We start from the raw sequence: 25764 nt of genomic DNA on the forward strand, positions 1-25764 counted from the left end.
AAGACTGCACACCACAACGAAGAATAGCCCCTGCTCGCCGCAACTAGAGAAAGCCCACGTGCAGCAACGAAGAACCAACACAGCAATAAATAAAATAAAATAAATAAATTTATCAAAAAAAAAAGAATGGGAGAAAATATTTGCAAACGAAGCAACTGACAAAGGATTAATCTCCAAAATATACAAGCAGCTCATGCAGCTCAATATCAAAAAAACAAACAACCCAATCAAATAATGGGCGGAAGACCTAAATAGACATTTCTCCAAACACACACAGGAGGAATTAGAGAAATGCACATCAAAACCACAATGAGGTATCACCTCACACCAGTGAGAATGGCCAGCGTCAAAAAATCTACAAACCATAAATGCTGGAGAGGGTGTGGAGAAAAGGGAACCCTCCTGCACTGTTGGTAGGAATGTAAATTGATACAGCCACTATGGAGAACAGTATGGAGGTTCCTTTTAAAAAACTAAAAATAGAACTACCATATGACCCAGCAATCCCACTACTGGGCATATATACCCTGAGAAAACCATAATTCAAAAAGATATGTGTACCACAACATTCATTGCAGCACTATTTACAATAGCCAGGACATGGAAGCAACCTAAGTGTCCATTGACAGATGAATGGATAGAGAAGATGTGGCACATATATACAATGGAATATTACTCAACCATAAAAAGAAACAAACTTGAGTTATTTGTACTGAGGTGGATGGACCTAGAGACTGTCATACAGAGTGAAGTAAGTTAGAAAGAGAAAAACAAATACCGTATGCTAACACATACATATGGAATCTAAAAAAAAAAAAACAAAAAACAAATGGTTCTCATGAACCTAGGGGCAGGAGAGGAATAAAGATGCAGACATAGGGAATGGACTTGAGGACATGGGGAGGGGGAAGGGTAAGCTGAGACGAAGTGAGAGAGTAGCATGGACACACATACACTACCAAATGTAAAATAGCTAGCTAGTGGGAAACAGCCGCATAGCACAGGGAGATCAGCTCGGTGCTTTGTGACCACCTAGAGGGGTGGGATAGGGAGGGTGGGAGGGAGACGCAAGAGGGAGGGGATATGGGGATATATGTATACGTATAGCTGATTCACTTTGTGATACAGCAGAAACTAACACACCATTGTAAAGCAATTATACTCCAAAAAAGATGTTAAAAAAAAAAATAGTACCTGACTTGCTATGACATAATTGCCTGATTCCTATTTGTAGAGGGGGACAAAAAGGGTGCAGAGAGTAGAAGGTCAACTAGGCATGGATCACTGAGCTTTTTATTTTTTGTTTGATCCTAGGTTCTTCAAGATACAAAAGGAAAAACAAAAAGTTCTGAAGTCACAAGTTACTCTCTACAAACAAAAAATAAATATATGCTACATTATTTTGGGATAAAGTTATATTTATATCTGTCAGATGGGCATGTTGGATCAGCTGTTATTGTTATCCCTATTATAAGGATGGAAAATTGCATCACAGAGAGACTAAAGGACACCCCTAAGGTTACAAATCAAATTACTGATACAGTTTGAATCATAACTCAGGTCTCCTGACCACTAGTCTAGTATTCCTTCCGTAACATGATGAAATGGCCTTACAGTGAACAGAATCAGAAACGGTGGCTATATCAATGTTCAGGACAACTAATTCCCTCTGATTAAGGATTTATGGATACACGCAGTTCTAGGAGGAAAGGAGGGAGGGAGGGAGGATCAATGGCAAAGCTGAAAAGAACTCAGGGGTACTGATTTCTTTCCAGTCCTATATTCGAGATACCATATAGCTTATAGATTAAACTTCCCAAAATACTGTTTTGATCATGTCATTCCTTTGATTAAAAATCTTCAATGGCTGTATTTAAAGCTCATAACCTGGACCCAACAACCTACCTGTGGTTGGCAGAATGACAGCCTCTCAAAGATGTCCATGTCCTAATTCCCTCAACTTATGAACATGATACATGGCAAAGGAGAATTAAGGTAGCAGGTGGAATTAAAGATGCTAATCAGATGACTTTAAAATAGAGAGATAATGCCGGATTATCTAGGTGGGTCCAATATAATCACAAGGGTCCTTAAAGCAGAATTGTTTCAGAGACAGAAGAGTCAGTGTGTCAGAGTGAGGCAACATGAGAAAGACTTGGCTGGCCACTGCTGGCTTTGAAAACGGAAGGGGGCCATGAGCCAAGGAATGTGGGCAGCATGTAAGAGAAGCTGAAAAAGGTAAGAAAATGGGTTCTCCCCTAGAGTCTTCAGAAAGGATCACAATCCTGCCAATACCCTAATTTTAGTCCAGTGAGACCCCTTTTGGACTTCTGACATCCAGAACTGTAAAAGACAATAAATTTGTGTTGTTTTAAGACAGTAGTTTGTGGTAGTTTATTACCTCATTAACAGTGTACTAAGATATATACTACCTTTCTAGCTTTATGTCATGTCATCCCTTAAAATATGCTACATTCCAACCAAAGAGTAATACTATGCCTAAACACATCTTGCTTCTTCCTGCCTATTGCTTTGATCACATTATTTTTGGTCACATGTATAATCTGATTCTTCCTCTAGACTTCTACAGCAATTACCTCATCTGCACTACTTTTACAGTACTCACTGTATAACACCCTATATTAATAAGACCTGTCTCTTCCTCCAACCTCAACCTGACCACCTAACCAACAAACATTTAATGTATGTTGAACATAACATTAGAGAAAGAACTTGAACAAAGAATTTTAATATGTAATAAAGTTATAAGAATGAAGAAGGTATTACCAGTGGGTAGAGGGGAATGAACTTTGTTTCCTTCACTGCCCAAGTAAAGAAATTATACAGAGAAAAGTACCATAGGCAGAAGTGTGCAAAGGCATGCAAGGAGTGTGGTATTCATTAAAGAGTTCAGTGTGGTTACACTAAATAATGTGAGGGCTTGGGGGAGTGCTTTGGGCTTAATTGTGTCCTCTCAAAATTCATGAGTTAAAGCCATAAACCCCAGTATCTTAGAATATGACTGTATTTAGAGATAATGCCTTTAAACAGGTATTAAGTTAAAATAGGGTAGACCCTAATCTGAGTGGTATCTTTATAAAAAGAGGAAATTTGGACACAGACACAGAGGGAAGACCATGTAAAGACACAGGGAGAAGATGGCCATCTACAAACCAAGGAGAGAGACCCCAGAAGAATCTAATCCTTGCTGCCACCTTGATCTTGGACTTCTAGCCTCCAGAATTGTGAGAAAACAAATTTATGTGGTACTTTGCCATAGTCAGTCTAGGGTACTATGCTCTGGCAGCCTTAGCAAACTAATACAGGGAGTAAGGCTGGAAAGAAAGGCTGGAGTTTCAGTCTCCTCATCAATATTCTGATTCTATAATTCAACTATAAGGGACATGTCATATTTATCCCTATATTCCCCCCCTGCACACACTATCTTGCACAAACTAGGCATTCAAAAAATACTTGTGGAATGAATAAAATGCACAGGCCCCAAGTTAATTCCTTTGTCCAAATGCATGCTTATCAAGACTGATTCTACATAGAGCCTCCATCAATAAGAATTTGATTTATGCAACATATATTTTTTAAATGATTCTGGATGGCATTCTGAAATTTGGGGGGAAAAATGACACTTTTTTAATTTCCCTTTGCCAATAAACTTTAATTGTTCTGGTTATATAAATCATGCAGAAAATCCAATTTAGTAAATTATAAAAGGAAAACAACAACAACAAAAACAAAATTTCAAAATAGATCATCTAAACTTCTGATAGTGACAAATTCAGGACCTAAACCTGGGAACATTCCATATTTTTTACAAGCTCTCACAGCCTGGAATGCCTTGTCTGCTCCTGATCCTTCTCTTTTAAGACCCAGCTTCAATCTTTATCACCTCTTGAAGTGTTCCCTATTGACTCCATTTTGATGGTTTCTCCATTCCCTATACTACCATATCATAACCCTTGGCAGTTGGATATATACCGTATTTCATCAATTCTAAGATGCACATTTTAACATCTCCAACATCAGTATGCATCTTAATCATGCATATTGTCACTGCTTGTCTGCATATGAATGAGCACCACAAGCACCAGTACTAAAATTTGCAGAAAGGGTGGTCAGCAGGGTGGAAGAAAATCTGAATGTAAGAATAGCCCTATGTAAGTGCAAAGATGGCTTAAGAATCGAGCAACAATGATTTTTGCTTCTTTTATGTATTCTTTTAAGAAATGCTGTATCATCAAAGTTCTTGATGGCACAGAAGATGGTAACAGGATGGAACGACATCAGTATCAATGACTGAGTCAAAAAATTATTAGGACTTCCCTGGTGTTCCAGTGGTAAAGAATCCACCTTCCAATGCAGGGGACACGGATTCGATCCCTGATCGGGGAACTAGGTTCCCACCTGCCATGGGGCAGCTAAGCCCGCGCGCCACAACTACTGAGCTCACATGCCTCAACTAGAGAGCCCAGGTGCCACAAACTACAGAGCCCATGTGCCCTGGAGCCTGCGCATCACAACTAAAGAGAAGCCTGTGCTCCACAACGAAAGATCCCACATGCCTCAAATGGAGATCCCACGTGCTGCAACTAACACCCGACGCAGCCAAAAAAACAAATAAATAAAATTAAATTTAAAAAAAAAGAAAAAAAAGGAACACTTGGGTTCTAATTCAAAAAGAAAAAAAGAAATCATTAGAAAGAGTTGGACTATAAACACAAAGTTTTAGGAAACGAGAACCAATTTCTTTCACATTTTCTTTATGTAAGAAATGATATGTGATAAAAAATTTATGTCTAATTAAGAGCTCTTTCAGTATGTATAAAATAAAAATTCTAAAGGGTAAGCATTGTGTAAAAGTTTAATTTCTTTCTTAGTGATACATAAAATAATGATATATTTCACAATCAACAGCATTTTCAATTCAGTGAGACAGAATACTTCTTTATTTTTTTCTAGACATTTCTGAGAATAAGTTTCATCAGCTCCACAAGACTATAAACTCCTTAAACATTCTTATCCTTCTCTTTTATCCCTCATATCACCAATATCAGAGCTGGGCACAGTATAGCTGTACAATGTCTGTTGATTGGCTGAGAGCTTTAGGTAGAGGCAAAGGCTTACTGTCATGGAAAGAGCCCAGGGTTAGAAACCTAGAATCCCAGGAGACTGGGATTCTAGCGCCAACTCTGGCACTAACCTTAGCTAGGTCAGTAACAACCTTTCTGGGCCTTATTTGCCTTATCTATAAAGCAAGAGGTAAACATAAAACATTATGTTACAGGTCCCTTTCAATGCTAACATTCCACTTTTTTAAAAAAGATGTACAGTTTTCTCTCTTAGATTAAAGTTCCAGGTCCTAGTCCTTATTGTTCAAGGCCTATGTTATAATCCTGCCTCTGATCTTGGAAGGCAGGAATAAGAATACCTCCGTAGGTACTTTTAATTAAACGTAATAAACCACTTTAAACTATAGTTGTGGCTATAACAAATTTAAATATTGGGGATATCAGGAGGTTACAGGGACATGGACAACAGAGACTTGACCAGGAGTTAATGGTATAACATTACTGTGGTTGCTTCAAATATCACCATGTCTATTTACATAATTACTTACAGAATTAACCCATATAGCTAATTCTCAATTATGTAGGTTAGGTTATTCAAACCTTTTGTTTCTATTTTCTCTTCCACTGTTATCCTTAACTGCTTACTAACTCAGTTTCTACTCTTAAGTAGATACTGAAGAAAATAATAAATAAATTTTTCATGTTTGTCCATGGTAATGTGAATAAATCAAAAGCTAGAATTAAAATGTTTTACCCATTTAACTTCCTATCTTTGGCAAATAGGGAAATAACACTATTTTTTTTTAAAGTATTTCAAGCCTTTTCAAATTTTTCATGACCTAAGTTCAAACACATCCAAAAAGAGTTCCCTTAAAAGATAATAAAGTGTATACACAGTGTATAATATACAGCATAAGTTATGGCTTCCATCCCTTTTCTATACTGCTTTGGGCATAAATCCTTTATAACAGCAGAAGGATAAATTCAGACTTTTAAACTCTAACTTTTTTTAAAATTAATTTTTATTGGAGTATAGTTGCTTTACATAACATTTTATATATTAAATATAAGAGTAGATAATGTCTTCAGTGGTGTTCCCTATCTGCAAATGAAATTATCTAATATATCTAGGCTATGCCTCCACTGACCTTATCAAGAAACCAAGGCCAGAAATGCAAACTTTGACTTCATAAAATTTATTAACACAGAATGAGTAGAATGCCATTCAAGGTGCCATCTAAAGATTTCTCTAGGGACTTCCCTGGTGGTCCAGTGGTAAAGAATCTGCCTTATAATGCAGGTTCAATGCGGATTCAATCCCTGGTCAGGGAACTAAGATCCCACATGCTGCCGGGCAACTAAGCCCGCGTGCCACAACTACTAAGCCCGCGTGCCACAACTACTGAGCTCGCGCGCCTCAACTAGAGCCCACATGCCGCAAAGTTCACAGCCCACTCGCTCTGGAATCTGCATGCCACAAACTACAGAGCACATGCACCCTGGAGCCTGCGTGCCACAACTAGAGAAGAGAAAACCCACATGCCACAACTAGAGAGAAGCCCACGCCCTGCAACAAAGAGCCCACGCACCACAAGGAAAGATCCCACATGCCTCAGTGAATATCTCATGTGCTGTAACTAAGACCTGATGCAGCCAAAAATAAATTAAATAAATAAATAATAAATAAATCTTTAAAAAAGATTTCTCTAGAATAGGTATCAGCAGCATCTCAATATCACTGATTACCATCAGTGAGAGAAATCCATGGCCATAGCTTTGGATTAAGGCATAGTAAAAGAGAAGAAAGGGCAAAAGTGAATACGAATGCAGAAAAGGAAAACAAAAGGAAATAAGAAAAAAGAAAGCTACAATAATGAAGCATGTCAGATGATCACTTACTGACCCCAGTGCCAGAGGACACATTTGAGAGCTCTAGTTTCCCCTAATGAATAGTAACGTATGGTACATGAATATATGGGCAGGGACCAAGTGAATATCCTGAACCAACTTGGACCTGGCTCCTATTTAGACAGTACAGAAAGGTTAATATGGCAAACTGATGCTGGCATTCTTGGGAAGATGCTATGCAGACTGAACAGTGAAAACACTGTAGTCAATTAAATTTTAGTCAAGGGGAAGACTGAGAAAGCCGGGGAGACATATCTGGATTTCCTCATCTTCCCAGCATGACTGGGAAGACTAGATGGAAAGATACCACTGATGAAGTATGAACATGAGCAGGCACACACAGAAGGAAGATGGTTTGGGAATGAATGGTGTTCCTTTTTCTCTTTTCCATGGTCATACATTGTTAGCAATATTCTATAACAAAAGGAAACTCCTACCTAAATATTTACCGCTACCTAAAAACACACATCAGGACCAGAAATGGCCAATGAAGGGACCAGATGTCAGTGTCTATCAACATCAATGTTATGCTGCTGGTATCTTACTAATCCTCCTACCAATAGGTTTGCTGATCAGTACAGGAGGCATCAGAGGAAGTTTTATCTAGACAACAATAATTCCTCTGTGCTGGTACCAAGATCTCAAAGGGTTAAAAGAAGTCATGCCAACATCCTTTTCTTTATCAATTATCAACTTCAATTTCTGGGCATCCCATACCACGGTTTTAGGAGATGTGTAATCTTTGGAGATTCATCAAGAGTTGCAGTTCTGGGAGCTCAACAATGACCTAACCCCTTCAGGCAGTTTTAGAAGTTCAAATGTCATAGAAAACTGCTTCACATGCCAATGGCTACCACGCCCTGCTCTAGAGCATACTTCCCTGCCTATTAGAAGTACTAGGTATACCTCTATGGCTAGCCATTGTCAACAAAGAAATAGGCCAGCTGGGAAAAGAGCCAAAAATCTTCGGTTGGAAAGTTTTCAAGGTAGGCAGACACTCTGGTTTAGCCTTTAATAATGTACATTTGGAACAGTATAAATAATAAATTAGGAGTAATAGTCACCAAAGGGCTATTAATGTTCTTGGATTTGTGACATCTTTTAATAACATTATTATTATTACATCTTCTAAAACCCAGAGCACAGGAGGCAATAGCTTGGAGTTGGATCCACTACTTGCATTCTCAATCCAACTTCTTTCTTGCTCTCATCTATCTTCATGCCTCAACACAGACCCCAATCCCTACCAAACACCTCAGAAGATATCCAAATGCAATACCCAGGCACTGGCTGTCTTCAGCTTAAAACACTACCTGCTCCGTTTTCCTGCCATTCCCAGCTTTAGGTCAGGCTAGCGTCCTCTTTGGCTATATTACTATGCTCCTCAAAAGACTCAGTTGCCTAAATTCTTTTGCACCTAAACAGTGTTAAGAGCTGAACAACAGAGTTGCACACCTAAACCTCCCTCCCGCCAATACAGAAGCCATATCCCTAAGCTACCACACAGAATCCAAGTTCCAGCAGCAATGATGTTTTGAAAGTTCCTGGAGGCTAACCTAAAAAGGCAGAAAGCAACTCTACCCTACTGCCTACATCCATTCAGTAAATATTTACTAGGTCTACCATGTACAAAAGGCCCTGTGTCCCATGCCCTTCTTTTGTAGGAAGCTGTTTCTTCTCTCCCATGTACACCTGTGCTCTCCTACCCACCTTAAGCAGTCCCTTTGCCAACTCCTAAGAACACTGCTTCCTTCCCCAGACTAAGGCCTTCTCCCAATGCTCGGATCCTTAATAACTTCTCTATATTCACCTAACTTACCATATTATTAGTACATCTTAGCCTGATTTGGGTCTAAAACCTCTGCTGAACAGTGTTTTGCTTTCTAATTATGAGCTGACAGCCACTTCTGGTTACCACACTCACATCTTGATATAAGTTTGTATGTTGTCTTTCAGCAGTGATTCTCACTTTATGTGCATCAGAATCACTTGAAAGTCTCGTAAACATAAAGACAGCTTGGCTGAAGAGTCTGCATTTCCAACAAGTCCCCAGGTGCTGCTTACGCTGCTGGTCCAGGGACCATACTTTGGGGAACTATCACCTTTGAGAATCTGATAAAAGTTATGAAAGACTGCACTTACATATAAAAGTGTGCATGCAATTTCAAAGGATTCATGAATGTTAATTTGTAGGTGCCTTCTGCTCTATATTCTTTTAAGAAATGTTTAAGACCTGCTGTCTCCTGACTTGACCATAGGAAGTACTAACTGTGGTACAAATGAGCATGCAAACACCTCCTAAGAATAAGGAGGAAGTGCTTGGTACTGGAAAGTCAATTCTGTCCAATGGGCTGCCCTCTTCAGTCTCACATGTCTCTTTTATACATGCTTGTGAACATTTTTCCATACTTCTGGTTCAACTCTCAGAATCAAAAGACTCATCACTTAGTATTTAAAAGGCTCTATGGAGTCACTCAAACAAAACTATTTTATAGGGGAGGAAGTGGTCTGGTAGAAAGAACATAAATACTGGATTAAGACAGAAGTAGATTGAAATCCTGATTCTGCTTTTCTTAAAGATACAACCATTAACCTTCAATTTCTCCATTTACAAAACTGGAGATTTTATAGGGAAAATCATTTTTTCCCCTTCTGGGCAAAGGTATAAGGAATAAAAGGGGGAATGATTCTACTATTCAAAACCAATGATTCTTATTTATGGTAAGGAATTTAAATGCTGGAGGAGGGAATGTCTAAACTAAGAAAATGAAAAAATTGAACTAAATAATTTCTAAGATGCCTTCAAATCCAACATTTTGTATTTATGAACTCTAACTAGCCAGCATATTCAACAATCATTTACTCTTCAACTCAGCACAAACTCCTTAAAAAAACAATCATACCTTCCTTTATTACACCCTTCCCTTCCCTCTATAGTGTCTAACATCATTCCAACATCTGCTGGAAAAATAAAATAAATATGAATAATAAATTATTCTTCTCCCCTCAAATAGGCCAGTGTAAAATACATCTTGTCAACACAGAAAAGCCCTTTGGAAGAAGTTTCCCTCTGTATTTTCTCAACAGTTAGCCAGAATCCATTAAATTCATCTTTAACCTATTCAGTAAGATCTCTCAGGATTTGGCTATAATAGATATAGTTCAACATTGTATGCTTTGTTTCTTAAAGATCTAGCAGATATTCTTTTCTCAATCTACAATCCTATTACTGGGTTGGCCAAAAAGTTCGTTCAGGTTTTTCCGTGAGATGTTATGGAAAGACCCGAACGAACTTTTTGGCCAACCCAACAGTTCGTTGCAGAACTGTTACATTGGATGTAATGTGTGTGAATGTACAAATATGTCTATCAAAATTACCCCCAAAATCCTAGGTCCTATGAATTGATGAACTACCTAAGAGTCAAGCAATTTCCACTAAAACATACCTCTTGTAGAAGACGTGGGTCCAGGCAGTCACCATCATCATTAAACATAGACTCCCAGCTCTCCTCAGTAGCAGCACTTGCTTCTGTGTGAGACACATCAGTTGCTTTCAATTCCATGGATGTTTCCACAGATACTGATTCTATACCAGGAAAGGTTACACCAAATTCTATAGTCTCTGAACCATCTTCTTTTGTTTTGAACTCTTCAGCAGTTTTAAGTTCATGCAATGCCTCTGTTATATCACCAGTACAATCTTGATCACTGCCCAAGGCACCGTCTGAAAATACTTTTGTCCCATTTAACATACTGAGTTCAGAGTCCAAAAAAGTGTTACAATTACTACCAGCAATCTTCTTTATAGGTAAGGAGGAAGCACAATCTGACAAGCTCTCTATCAACTTTCCTGTTGACTCTGTGAAACTAGATGAAATACTCTCAGCATAAATATCTGAGCAAGCAGTCAGGTTGCTGAAATGTTCAGTGTCATTCCCCCTTTTAGCTACATGAAGAGGGGCTGTATCTGCAGTCATTTCTAAATAGTCTGAGAAACTACTTGTGTTGCTACAGGCCTCATGAGCTACTCTAACAGCAACTACAGTTATCTGATCAGATATGGTATCTGTAATGTCCATCATACATGTCTTATTGGTAATGTCACCTACACTCTTAGACCCATTATTTGTATATGTTTCATGAGCAAGGGCAGCTGTATCAGAAGAGTCACGCTTTACACATAACTCATCAACAGTGCTGTCATTCTCCTCACACTCTCTAATCATTGTTGGATCAAAAACGTCATTTGTGCTCTCTAATTTGCTGACTATAGTCATCTGATGAGAGATGTGACCCATAGTCTCAGGAATGGAATCTACACCTTTCTGACCCAAGATGAAATCTGTACTGTTCGCTGTATCACCAACATTCTCAGCATCCAAGTCTATGCAAGTCTGATCAATGATACCAACTGGACTTCCAGGAACAGAATCAGTGGTGATGCCTCCGTTGCTGCGCTTCAGCATTCCACCCGCTGTCTGCTTGCCTTGTTGTACGATTCCAGAATCAGAGCTTGGTTTTACTGGTGCAATCATACTCTCAGGTTTCACCACAGAACTAAAATCTCCAGGAAATTGGGATAGTATGTCTGCAACCCTGGCATCAGTTTCCATTCTGCTTTCCAAATTTCTATCTTCAAATGTTTCCCCATTTAGTTCATGCCTATTGAAATCACAGAATTCCACATTTTGGAAAGGTTTGTTTGGAACCTGAGCCTTACTGATTTCTGAACAAGACTGAGATTGAAGCAACCCATCCTGTTCTGTCACATCTCTGGTTTCAACCTCCAAACACTCTATCTTCTTTGGTTTAAAATGTCTTTGTAAAGGTAGGCTAGGTATAATCCCAGGATTTGGGACTCTTTGCTGATGTCCTTGGGATAATACTTTTTTGGATTCCGTGGTTGCCCTCTTAGTACAAACATTATCTTTATTTCTTTCTTGAAGCCACGCATCTTTATTAAATTTTGTTGAAGCTTTCTTTCCTTCCCTACGATTGTGCTCCTTTTTATCAGGATTAATACTTAGTCTTTGAGCCTCAGGCTTCTCTCTAATGATCTCCTTTTGAGAGAAAGAATCTTCCTTTTGTTCTTCTTTCACCATGGAGTTAGGTGGACCACAGCTTTTTCCCTCATCACCTGATTTGTGCACTACTATACCCCTTCGAGCTTTGGGTACATAAAGCGCCATGTCAGGCCTCCTGACTCGAACTCTGCATCTCTCTGCTTCTTGCTGCATGGCACCACCTCAATCTGCAAGAAAAAAGAGAGAATGATTCAGTTACCAAAACCTAATTACAGTGTATTGAGCCAAGAGATTTTTAAAGAGTAGGTAGAGGGCCTACTAATCCATCCTATAGAAACCCTCAAGTTAAAAAAAAAGTAAAACCTGCCATAAAATAATTAATGCAATCAGGTAAGCAACTAAGAAGAGTAAATTCCAAAATAACTCAGGAGCCCATGAATTTTATCCATATAGCCTCTTTCCTCTACCTTCCAAGTCCTCTCTACTTTTTTTTAACAAGTAGCCTTGTCTTCAGCTGGATTAAAACAGATGAGAAAAGTGATTACAGGCTATCAGGTACTCATAAAACACAACCATCTTAGGAGCTCAAAATTTACACTGAAGAATACATTCAAGGAGAACCCCTAAAAGCACATTTGTTCAACATAAATATATATACATAAATATGATTTTAAGAGTAACATATGAATGACAGTAACTTGAATGTGGGCTAGAAAATGAGACAACTAATCATGGACTGCTTTCTAGAAGATGCTGCTTGTGAACTATGATTTTTAGGAAAGAAACAGGTAGTGGGAAAGAGAAAGTCATCATTCTATTAACACTATTTAATCAAATGACCTACTATAAATTTTTCTTCCTTCTAGTAGCAATAAAATAGGTCTGGGTAGGATAAAGGAGGGTGGAGGCCAAGGAATGTGAGGGGACAACCCACCGGTAACTCCCTGACAACCTCTACCGTGGTTGGTCGATGGAATTTCACAAGGAGAAAAAATTTAACAAAGGTTAAATAAAACTTTATTTACTATCTACAAAATACAAGGAAATGTACTAGACAATTTCATACTGAGTTATTCTTTTCATCTTCAAAATAATACTGTGAAGTATATACTAGTTTGCCCAGAGCAAAGAGAATAAGAAGGTCCTACACATAGCAAAGAAACACCCATATACACTCAGAAGCACCCACTGTTAATATTTCACCACATACCTTTCAAAGGAAAAAGACAGTAAGAGGGAAAGGCTAACAAATCCTGTCCACTCTATTACAGATCCCTAAAATTTCACCTGATCAGAATACTTCCTCAGTGAAGAAGCCCCACTTTCATGGCCAGGCTATTTTCTTTTCAGCCCAGGGATACTCCATGGCCCTGATCATCAAGTGTCTCCAGTGATCCACCTGTCCCTTTTCTCTTTGATGTCTTAATTATTATCTAGCTCATCATTCTGCATGGATTTTCTATCTTTCCATTTGTGGAAGAATATGACTTCAACATTTAGCCATGCCAAATCTTTTTAAAACATCTATTTTTCAAAAATAGAAGTACTAAAGTATATTTTTCATTGGAGGGGATGCCATAGACACAGTGTATCTTGATCTCAGGTAGCAAAACATCTGACAAAATATATCATGATGAACTGTTAAGATGGTAAAATATGGGCTACTAAGAACTGGTAGGTGGACTCACAATAAAAAGTAATGATAATGGGTAGAAGCAAATTTAGAGAGCGTTATGTAACGGAGAACTATGTCCCCATTGACCTTTAAAATTCAACATTTTAAACAATAATTTGGATGCAAACAATGAACACTGAGTATTTATCAAATGTGAACCGACACAAAATCGACAGGATTAATAAGTAACAAAAATGATAAAATTACAATTTAATATCATTTCTATAATCTGAAATGCTGTGCCGAAAGCAATATGAAGACTAAGAATGAATAAATACAAAGACCTGCTTTGGGTTAATAAAAAAAAAAAAGAATCAAGCAACACAGAATAAAATGTATAATTTGCACAGAAAAAAAAAAAAAGATCTGAAGGCTTTTACTTCATCTACAAAGTCAATAAAAGCCAAAAGATAGTGATGTGGATGTTTAGAAAGGCAACAGTCTTAGATTACAAAGTCTAGAAAATATACAACACAAGGTATGGTTAAAGGAACTAAAGGTATACTCCTGGCCCAAAAAGGTCTAAATGGAAACATCCCAGCTACCTTTATACCTGAAGATTGGTTGCTCTACAGGATTGGTTGCTTCCATATTTCTTCAGAAGTCAGTTACCAGAACCAACTGGTAGAAATTAAAAGAAAACAAAGTTTACCTCAATATAAAAAAGAACTCTACTTTTAGAGTTCTCCAACGCCATTATCAGGTATTCTGTCTCTAGAATAATTTAAATACAATCTAGACGATGGACTAATACTAGAGAAAGAATTCCTATCTGTAAGGCAGATTGGTCTGGATTAATTTTAAGTGTTCTTCAAACTCTAAATTATGATTCTATTTGTCATACACAACAGACATATATCAAAGGCTTCAAATTTAAAATTACTTTGTGCTACAGCAAATGGCTTTTAAAACTCAACCTTCTTTTTTTCTTAGTTAATGTCTACACATCATCATGGTTATTTCAAAAGCTGAATAACAGTATAATAAATTTATAATATTATCTATTTCTTACCAAAGTACTGAATTCAATTATACCCTGTCCAGCACTGTGATGGTAAATGTTTAGCAACTGGCTTTCCAAGTGTAGTTTGGAGTATTATTTTCATTTACATCAATGATGTCACCAATGTGAGTGATGTGACTTCTTTGTGGAAGTGGATAATCATTTTTGAATGAAAGAATATATTCTCAATTTTTTGAGCTATGCACAATAAATAGCTAAAGACATAGCACTTTTGTAAGTCAGCATTATTAGCATTTCTCCATCACTTTAAGTCTAGAAAATCAATAAGCAATAAATCAAACCCTGATTTATGGCATTTGCTGATCTCTGTGATGCAAATATTCCTACCGTGGCTTATTTCAAGCTACCAACGTGGTGTTATCAATGAACCTGGAGTTGGGAAAAGGACACACAGTAGCCCACCATGACACAGTATTTCAACCATAAAGGTACACTATACATAAATAACTTCAAGAGCACAGATCATATTAAAATGAAATAATTAGGAAGTGATGAATTTTAAATATTTATTAACTTTTTATAAATGTCACTTATTTAATAATGAGCTATAATTTAATTTTTAATAATGGATATGTTTAATAATCAGTTTGAAAAATTCCTAAACAGTTAGCTCTTACACCAGTAGAAGATGCTCCAATACACCACCACCGGCTGTTTTGTTAAAATCAGTATCCAAAAAGATCTACACACTGCATTGGTCTTTCATAGGTGCCTGTCACACTGGCTTTGTTTTTGTTTTCCTATCCTGCCATTCATTTGTTAAAGAAACTGGGTTATATGTCCTTTAGAATTTCCCACATTCTCGAGTTTGCTCATTGTACTCTTTAGCATTAATAAGTTTTTATATATAATCTCTGTGCTTCCTAAAAAGTAGTGGTTGATCTAGAGTCTTGATAGAATTGGGGTTTAATTTTTTTATAGCAAGAATATGTCATATATGGTGCTATGAACTTCCTACTGCATCACATCAGATAGCAATAATGTCTGATTATCTCCTTTTTGTAATAATACACATTGATCAGTGGGTTCAGGTACTGTCCATCAGCCTGAACCGTCCACTATAAAGTTCCCTCTCAGTCTTTTACCAAATGGTTTTAGTAGCTTTAGAGGAATACTGCCAAGATATACTATTTCATCAGGGTTTGCAAAATGATGACATTCTAATTCTGGCATTCATTGTGCATTTGTTAGCTGGAATTCTTTTACAGTGAACTTTCCCTCATCAACTATTCTGTGATTCTGAGGCACATTTTATATAGATAAGACAGAATATTTGATTATTTATTTACCAGTTTCTGAATGAATTGGTTCCATGACCAACATTTTTTTGTTGTTGTTGATTTTAACAAAACAAAAAACCTCACAGATTTTCACTTATTTTGTTTCAATCCAGTGCAATAATTATTCTTCTTGAAGCTCAAACTATCTTTGGCCAATGGCAGCCCCTTCAAGGTCCTTTTTACACAAGCCCAAGTTATCCTTGATAGTTCCTTGCTTTGTAGTATGACAGCTTGTCATACTAGACCAGAGCTGGAATCAGCCGCTTTTTTCAAGAAGCCCTAGTTCACTTTAGTGAAAAATAGTATTTTAACACGGGCACTATAGGAATTCACTGCTTCTCGGTTAGTCACTGTGTCTAAGCCTTTTCAGATCTCATAGTCAATCTCACATTGATTTTTGCAATGAAATGATAACGAAAATACATATTTCCATGCTTTTTTCATCTCATAAGTTATTTAGAAGTGTCTGCCAAATGTATATATATATTTTTAAATTACTTTTAAATTGATTTCCAACTTAATTACACTGTGGTATAAATGAGATCAAGTCTCTTCAAAATGTGTTGATTTTGTTTCATGGTCTAGTAAATGGTCAAGTTTGGTAACTGTTTCATCTGTGCCTAAAAATAATGTATAAGAGCTAAATTTTGGGGTTCTGTGTATGTGTATTCATAAAATCAAGTTTATTAAAGTATTGTTCAAATCATACTACTTACTGTCTGTGCTTAATCACTGAGAAGTATGGATAAAATACCCACTGTGTTTGTGGATTTATTGATTTCTCTAAGTTTGTATATTAATTTCTATATAATTTGTCAAAGTAATGTTATCAGATATTTATATTTAGGATTGTTCTATCTTCCTGGTAAATTGTTACTTTTGCCATTATGAAGTGATCCCTTCTACTGGTGACCCTAAAGGGGATCCCTTCTATTGGTGGGGGAAGGGGGGACGAACCAAAAGTCTATTTTGTCTGAAAGTAATATAGCTATAGCAACTATATTACTTAGTTAGGTATCTCTTCTTATCCTTTTACTTTCAGACTTTCTGTGTCATCATGTTTCAGGTGTCTCTTGCAAACAGTATACAATCGAATTATGAGTTCTTTAATGTCTGTCAAATTGTCAATCAAATTTGACATTCTGTCAATGTCAAACTGTCAAATTTAGTCAATTAACATTATTGTGATTATAGATATATCTGGAAGTATTTCTACCTTTTTATTTTGTGCTTCCTTTCCATTTATCCTACTCTTTGTAGTTTTCTTCTTTTCCTGCTTTCTTCCAGGTTGATGGAGTTCTTCTTCTACTGCTCAGAAAGCTCTATACTATATTCCTAGTCTGTTCTTTATCATTTTATCAATTAACTTGAGTACTTGTCTAAATATCTCAAGTTGATCATTATTTGTATCTCTCTCCTAGACAACTGTACAATGATTTTATTTTACAATCCCTCCATACATACTCTTAGTTTTTGTCTGAAAATATCTTTACATTGCTCCCATTCTTTAATGGATTTTGACTTCTACTGTTACTGTTAAGAAATCTGTTGTCAGTTTGTCACTGATTTGTAAGTGATCTCTCTTTCCTCTCTGATGATTCTCAAGATATTCTGTGTTTGGTGTTCTCAAGTGTCTACTATGTGTTTTAGTTTGTGTTTAGTATTATTTTTCTACTGGGATAACTATGCTTTTGAATTTTACCAGTTCTATTTATTCAGGGCAGTATCTTCAGATCCATCTTCTAAATCACTAGTTTTCTCTTCACATTTGTCTATTTTGCATTCTATCCTATCCAATCAGTTTTTTTTTTTTATTTTAATGACTAAAGTTTTATTATAGAAGTCCTATTTATCCTCCACCCTGCCTCTGATCTCCCTGGCCTTATGTTTTTAACAGTTTTGTCGTTCTTCTTCTATTTGTTTTCTTCTTTTATCTTTAATCATGTTTAACATTTCTATTTTATTATTTAATGTTCATTATTATAAATGTGGCATTTACTTTTAAATTAGTTTTATAATTAGTTTTAATTATTTAATATTAAATATTTATTATTCAATAGTTCTACTTTGTGAAGTTCCTGAGGATTTAACTCTGCTGTCTCTTTTGTCTCTCACTTTTACTTAAAGCACTGTCTTCTTTTGTTGGTGGTGGCGGTGCTGTAACTTTGGGTAGTGAGTTCAACATCTGTGTGCCTTTATCAGTGGGAATTCCATACAGCCAGACTATAAGTATTCCTCTATACAGTGATTCTTCATTAATGTGAATTTTTAAGTTTGAAGTTTTCTGAAGGATGCAGTAAATATAAATATGAAACACAAACCCAGTTGAGAGTAAAACAGTAGCTATACAATCTCAGGAAACGTTCCCCCCTCACTCAGAACCCAGGTGAAAACAGACAAGCATCCTTATTTTCTTTCTGTAACTCTGAATAACTTTTTTCCCTAGTCTACTCTTTGAGTGAGGGTATAACACTTTGAGATTTAAGGCTTTAAGTGGTGAACTCAGTTCCAACTCATCTCTCTCAGGCCCAATGCCTCCACTCTTATTTCCCACAGGGCTATTAAAATCCAAGCCTCTTAGTTACCAAGAACGTCAACATTAGTAAAATAAAAAATAAATAAAAACTGTAAAGAAAATCGAAATAGGGGAACTTTCTTAAAATTACAGCCCATCCACATAGTGGGTTGATATCCAAAACATAATACTAACTGAAACAAGAAAATTACAATCCAATTCATTTTTTTTGTTTGGTTTTTTTTTTGCACAGAAGTGTACAATCAAGTATAGGCTATGGTTCCCAGCCCAACGTTTGACTAGCCCTTATATCAGACAAATTACTTAATTTCATTGTGGCAAAAGTTACCACTTTAAGCCTTAGTTTACTCAAAGTATAAAATGAGACCTATTTCATAGACACATTGAACAGATTAATTAAACGATGCATACATAGAAACTTGCCAGTCATGTTAAAAGTCTCAATAAAAGTTAGCTATTATTTAAATAGGCAGTTGAGTTCCTTAAGTTACAAGTTTACACAAGGAATCAAAAGTCCTTATAATACAATAATATTCAAAATGTGCCTTGATCACATATAAAATCCATTTCTACTTGACACTAACATCTACTGCAACTATGTATCCTGGCTTTGCCCATCAATCTCTCACTAATAGTCTAATGTTGTAAGCATCCAACAATACAAAGTAAACACAATGCAATTCAACTGTAAAGTGAAAATACAAATATTGAAAAGAATGCAGGATTTCATGAAGTCTGTAAAAATACTGAAGGAAGTACTCATCTCAGAGCAAAACCCTTGGGGAATGAAGATCTGGCAGAATCAAACCAGTGAACAACTGAAGAAGGGAAAATCTAACAAGGATGATGACAGGACAGGAATCAAGAAAGGAAATGTCAAGGGCTAAAGAAAAATCTCTTGAGAAACTGTTAAAGCTCTCAACAGTTTTGGTAAAACTGAAGCTCTTGTCTAATCTATATGATAAATACTAAGAAAATCAAAGTAAAGGATGCTATCAGACTATCACACAATTTTAGTGAAAAAAAATTATACCAAGAAAGTACTTATATCATTCTTTGTTAATTCTAAGAATTAGCACAACTGTAATTACAACCTAAATTTTATTAAATATGTGGTAAAATAAACATTTTCATGTCAGAAAATTGTCCCTAACAGGTTTTTTTTCATTAATAACTATGAAACTTTAGTCTCCATTTTAAATAGGTCCACTTTAAGACATATTTTCGAAGTACCAATTTTCTCATTTAACTAAGTTTTCTCACAAATATATATTCCTAAGGGGAGAAAGGCTATCATCTAAACTGTTAACAGTGGTTACAATCTGGGAGAGCAGAAAATGAGAGAGGGAAAAGAATTAAGAATTACTATCTTTTTATACATTTACCTCAGTTTGTTTGAATTTGTTACAATAAATGTAGTTATTTTTGTAATTAAAAACAAAATCACTAAAATTTAAAGATATGTTATTGCTTTAGTATAAGAGGCCATTACCATAAATTGGTGTAGGAGAAAGCAAAGGCAAAGAAAACTGACAAACAGATCTTTATTGCACAAAATTACTATAAGTAGGAAAATGATGAATGGAGAAAAGGGCAACTCTTTAATATACTTCATAGGATAATAAAACAAACAGCACAGAAATTACTTGACATTGGAAAGATAATCTCACAAATGTTGCAGAATGCCGAGCAACCTCTACTTTTTGGTCTAATAATAATCTAGAACTACATTGTCCAATACACTAGCCGCTATCCACATGCAGTTACTGAGCACTTGAAAAGTGGCCAGTCTAAATTAAGATGTGCTGTGCTTGTAAAATATGTCTGGATTTCAACGACTTGGTATAGAAAATAAAAAGTAAAATGCCTCATTAATATTCTTAAATTGATTATATGTTTAATAATACTATTTTGGATATAATGGATTAAATAAAACACATTAAAAGTAATTCCATCTGTTTATTTTTATATTTTTAATATGGCTACTAGAGAATTTAAAATTACATATGTGGCTCATATTTGCGGCCTGTGTTATATTTCTAACGGAAGAGCACTAGTCGAAGATCTTGCCATGTCCTTAATGCCACAAGAACACAGTCTGGCTTTTCCTCTTGTGTCTTGCCTGTTTCAGATTTTTTCACTTTCAGCAAAAAGGGAATGTACCAAACCAAGGAATCAACTAAAACATGAATGCATAGATAAGCTTATCTCGGCACAAACAATTTAATTTTCCCAAATTTCATAATGATAAAAAAAATAAAGCATCAAAAGAAGTAAAGTCTACTTATATTTCATAAGTCAGAAAATAAGACTGATTGGACGACATTCCCATGTGGTGAAATCTACCCTCAACAAATTTAGGAGCATTTTTTCACATATGTTTAAAACTGTGCAGGGCCTTAGAATTAGAATCATTTAACAACTGCCTTTGTTTTACTAGACTATCAAGAGCATTCTTATTCTCACTGGTCTACTTAGAAGCGGGCAAAACTAAGAAATGTCAACATCCTTCAGTTCAGTAGTGTATATGTGCATCTGTAAAGGAATAAAAGTATCCTAAAAGCAGATTTAGTACGTTTATAATTAAACGTAATATACAAAATATATTAAGTGACATAAGTAAACCAATAGATTTCTGAGCACTAAAATATAATTATACACTTTTAACTTCAGGCATCCCTTCAGAAAGATTCACTGTCCTTCCCCCCCTAATTTCATAGTCTGGTGAATGGTATCACTATCAACCCAGTAGTTCAAGCCAGAAACCTGGAAGTCATTATCTATGACATTTCAATCAATTAACAAGCCCTGTTCATTCTACTTCTATACTGCTTCCCGTGCTTTTCTAAAATACAAGTCAGATTTGGTCATTTCCTTGTTCAAAACTCTTCAGTGGCTCTTTATCACGTACATAAAGTATCTCACATAGCAGATTTGGCCCTACATGATCTAGCTCCATTGCCACCCTAAAACTGCCTAGCTGCCCAGTCTCATCTCCAGCCGCTCCTAATATCAGACTTTAGAGTCCATCGATTCCAACTCCTGATAGTACTAGAAACATGCCCAGCTGCCTTCTCACACCTCTGTGATTTAAGACACGTTATTTTCTCAGTCAGATGTCTGCCTGATACTCTCCTACCTGCCCTTCAAATCTCACCTTAAAGGTTACCTCCTCTAATTTCATCACTGACTCCCTGATATACTATGGTCCTACCCATAAATTCCCACTACGTATCATTACAAATACCTTCATTAAAACAATTATCATATTGTTTTACAGGTATGTGTTTGCATGTCTGGCTCTCTTCTAAACAGTAAGTTCCTTCAGTGTAGGGTTAGTGTCTTTTTGTCTCATAGCACTGCATTTGGCACTAAATAAATACTATCTGTTAATACATGGCAAGTGAGACTTCTCAATAGGTGATGCTCTCCCAACCCCTAGTTGAGATTTGGGGTCCCATTCACTCCACAAACATTTATTGAATACCTAGTATGTGCTAAGTCCCCTCTTAGACACTGGGAACACAGCAATGAACAAAACAAAGTCTGGCCTCATGGAGCTTACACTGTAATGGTGGAGATAAAAAATAAACATTTAAATATATATTATAATGTTTGACAGTGGTAAATGCGATGGAGTAAAATAAAGGTGGGACAAGAATACAGAGTGATGGGGTGTGTGGCTATTCTAGAAGGGAAGACCATATGGAAAAGTGGGGAAGACCACTCTGAGGATTTAATACCTGAGTTTATACTTGAGTTGAATCAGTGAGTCACAGAAATTATCTGGAAAAGAGAATTCCAGGAAAAAAAGAAGAGCAAGTACAAAAGCTATGAGGCAGGCCAAGCTTGAAATGTTCCAGGAATAACAGGAAACAAGTGCGGTAACAGAGTAAAAAGGGGCACCAAAGTTGGTAAGACAGCTAAGGGCCAGAACAAATAGGGACCTGCAGGCCAAGATAAGGTCTTTGGATTTTATTTTGAATGTGTGGGGAAATCACTGGAAGGTTTCACCAAGAGAATGACATGATCTCACTTAAACTTTGCTAAAGATCATCCTAGCAAAAATGTGAGGAATTGACAATAACAGATAAGAACTGAGGAGGAAAATCTGGAAGTCTAACAATAGACATGCAGCAAGTCCAGAGTAGTAACAGAGGAGGTCACAAGAAAAGGTTGGATTAATGATATATTCTGAAGGCAAAGCTAACAAAAACTTGGTGGTATGGTTCTATGGGATGTAACGGGAAGAGAGGAGTCACTTTGAGAGTTTTGGTCTGATCAACCTGGGTGATGACGGTTAAATTTACTAAGATAGGGAAGACTGGGGAAGGAAATAAGAAAAGAGGAATCAAGAGTTGTGATTTGGACACTTTAAATTTGAATGCCCGTTGGACATTGTACGGTTGTTAAGGAAGCAACTGGAAATATAAGTCTGAAGCTCAGGGGAGGTGTAAGAATTGGAGATAAAAATTTGGAAGTCACCACCATAAAGATTCAAGCCAAGAACAGAAATAAAACTACCCAGGGAGTGACAGAGAGAGAAAAGGCCGGGGGAACTGAGTCATGGGGGAACTACAACTCTAGAGGTCAGGAAGAGGAGATGCAGCCAAGCACAGGAGATGGAGGAAGAAAATAGGAAGAAAACAGAAGCATGTAGTATCCCAGAGACCAAATGAAGGAAATTTCTTTAAAAGGCAAGACTAATCATTTGCATTACATGTTGAAAAGTCAAGTAGTAAGAACTGAGAATTTTCTACTGGATTTGACAGGATAGAGGTTGTTGGTGACATTGGAATAGTTTCAGTGGAGTTGGGGAGATAAATACCTCACTGGAATGAGGTGAGGAAGAATGATCCAATAGGAAGGGAGAAGCTGAAGATGAAAATAGGAGATGGGGAGTTTAACTGTAATAAAGGCATATTTACAACAGTTTTTAAATCCTGTAACAAAAAGTTAGCAATTATAAGATTAGAAATTCTATCAATACCAGCTTTGTCATATTATTAGAAACACAAGGGGAGTATTAAATAGAATATGATACTCTGAATTGCTCAAATATTCACCTCAGGACAGTTAAGGTACCTTGAGCCTCAGTATTTCATATATAAATTAAGCTTACACACTCAACATCTTTCTTTAAAGTTATTTTTGCCTTAGCAAATTTCAGGATTTATTAAAGCCTATTGAAAATCAGTCCTTCAGTCATTTGAATTCAGTCTAAGAAACACAAACAAATGAATTCTGCTTCTTTAGCAATGGCCACTATACACATACATACATTTTTGGAGTATGGGTAATCTTGTGAATGTAGCAGTAAATATTCATTTACAAACTTTTAGAGAGTGTTCAGTGTTCTGCTGACAAAACTAGATTACAAAGTTCTTTTACTTGGCCACTATGGCCTGAAGTCTCCAGGTAGGAAAAAATGGCATTTCTTTAAACATGCCACCCTTTCTTAAAGGATAATAGATGGCTCAAAGGTCTATAAAAGAGGGGAAATCTAGTTTTAAGAAAAAATTTAATGAAGTGTAAAGCTAACCAAAAAAAGTGATTTTTTTCCCTTAATACAAAAGCATCATGCAATAAACCTAAAAATAAATTTTTAAAAATCTGTGTTCTCACTTTACAGAGATAAGCACTATAAACATCTTGCTATACATGCTTCTGGATCATTTTATATTTTTTAAAAAGCTTTGTGAATGAAACTGATCGGCTATGAGCACAGATTCCTGTATAGAAAGACTTTCTAAGCCAGTTTTTTAAAACTTTTATCTGCACTCCAGTTAAAAACATTTCACATCATGACACAGTACACACAGATTCACGTACTTATATGTGACTGGAAAAAGTTTCATAAAATACATATTTACCCTTACTATTCGTACTGCTCTTATTTTTTTTTAATGTTTATTTATTTGTTTTCTTATTAGTCATCCATTTTATACACATCAGGGTATACATGTCAATCCCAATCACCCAATTCAGCACACAACAACCCCTACCCCCTGCCGCTTTCCCCCCTGGGTGTCCATATGTTTGTTCTCTACATCTGTGTCTCAATTTCTGCTCTGCAAACCGGTTCATCTGTACCATTTCCTAGGTTCCACATATATGCATTAATATACGATATTTGTTTTTCTCTTTCTGACTTAACTTCACTCTGTATGATACTCTCTAGATGAATCCACGTCTCTACAAATGACCCAATTTCGTTCCTTTTTATGGCTGAGTAATATTCCATTGTATATATGTACCACATCTTCTTTAGCCATTCGTCTGTCGATGGGCATTTAGGTTGCTTCCATGACCTGGCTATTGTAAACAGTGCTGCAATGAACATTGGGGTGCATGTGTCCTTTTGAATTATTGTTTTCTCTGGGTATATGCCCAGTAGTGGGATTACTGGGTCATATGGTAATTCTATTTTCAGTTCTTTAAGGAACCTCCAGACTGTTCTCCATAGTGGCTGTATCAATTTACATTCCCACCAACAGTGCAAGAGGGTTCCCTTTCCTCCACATGCTCTCCAGCATTTGTTGTTTGTAGATTTTCTGATGATGTCCATTCTAACTGGTGTGAGGTGATACCTCAATGTAGTTTTGATTTGCATTTCTCTAATAATTAGTGATGTTGAGCAGCTTTTCATGTGCTTCTTGGCCATCTGGATGCCTTACTGGAGAAATGTCTTCTTTGGAGAAATGTATTCTTTGGAGAAATGTCTATTTAGGTCTTCTGCCCATTTTTGGATTGGGTTGTTTGTTTTTTTAATATTGAGCTGCATGAGCTGTTTATATATTTTGGAGATTAATCCTTTGTCCAATGATTCATTTGCAAATATTCTCTCCCATTCTGAGGGTTGTCTTTTCGTCTTGTTTATGGTTTCCTTTGCTGTGCAAAAGCTTTGAAGTTTTATTAGGTCCCATTTGCTTATCTTTGTTTTTATTTCCATTACTCTAGGAGGTGGATCAAAAAAGATCTTGCTGTGATTTATGTCAAAGAGTGTTCTTCCTATGTTTTCCTCTAAGAGTTTTATAGTGCCCAGTCTTACATTTAGGTCTCTAATCCATTTTGAGTTTATTTTTGTGTATGGTATTAGGGAGTGCTCTAATTTCATTCTTTTACATGTAGCTGTCCAGTTTTCCCAGCACCACTTATTGAAGAGACTGTCTTTTCTCCATTGTATATCCTTGCCTCCTTTGTCATAGATTAGTTGACCATAGGTGCATGGGT

The 25764-nt window shown here is 36.4% G+C and overlaps 1 protein-coding gene across 4 annotated transcripts in view; it reads right to left on the bottom strand.

Annotated features, from left to right (window-relative positions):
• Nucleotides 1–25764, bottom strand: part of R3HCC1L (R3H domain and coiled-coil containing 1 like) — a 90285-nt gene that overhangs the window by 23382 nt on the left and 41139 nt on the right. For all 4 annotated transcript variants that reach the window (XM_082424099.1, XM_082424102.1, XM_082424100.1 and 1 more), the window contains one exon: nt 10439–12243. In XM_082424099.1, coding sequence (XP_082280225.1) covers nt 10439–12229 — 1791 coding nt within the window. In that variant the 5' untranslated portion in view covers nt 12230–12243. The remainder of the gene's footprint in view (nt 1–10438; nt 12244–25764) is intronic.

This window comes from Balaenoptera physalus (assembly GCF_965194825.1).
Source record: "Balaenoptera physalus genome assembly, chromosome: 14".
NCBI classification, from domain to species: Eukaryota; Metazoa; Chordata; class Mammalia; order Artiodactyla; family Balaenopteridae; genus Balaenoptera; species Balaenoptera physalus.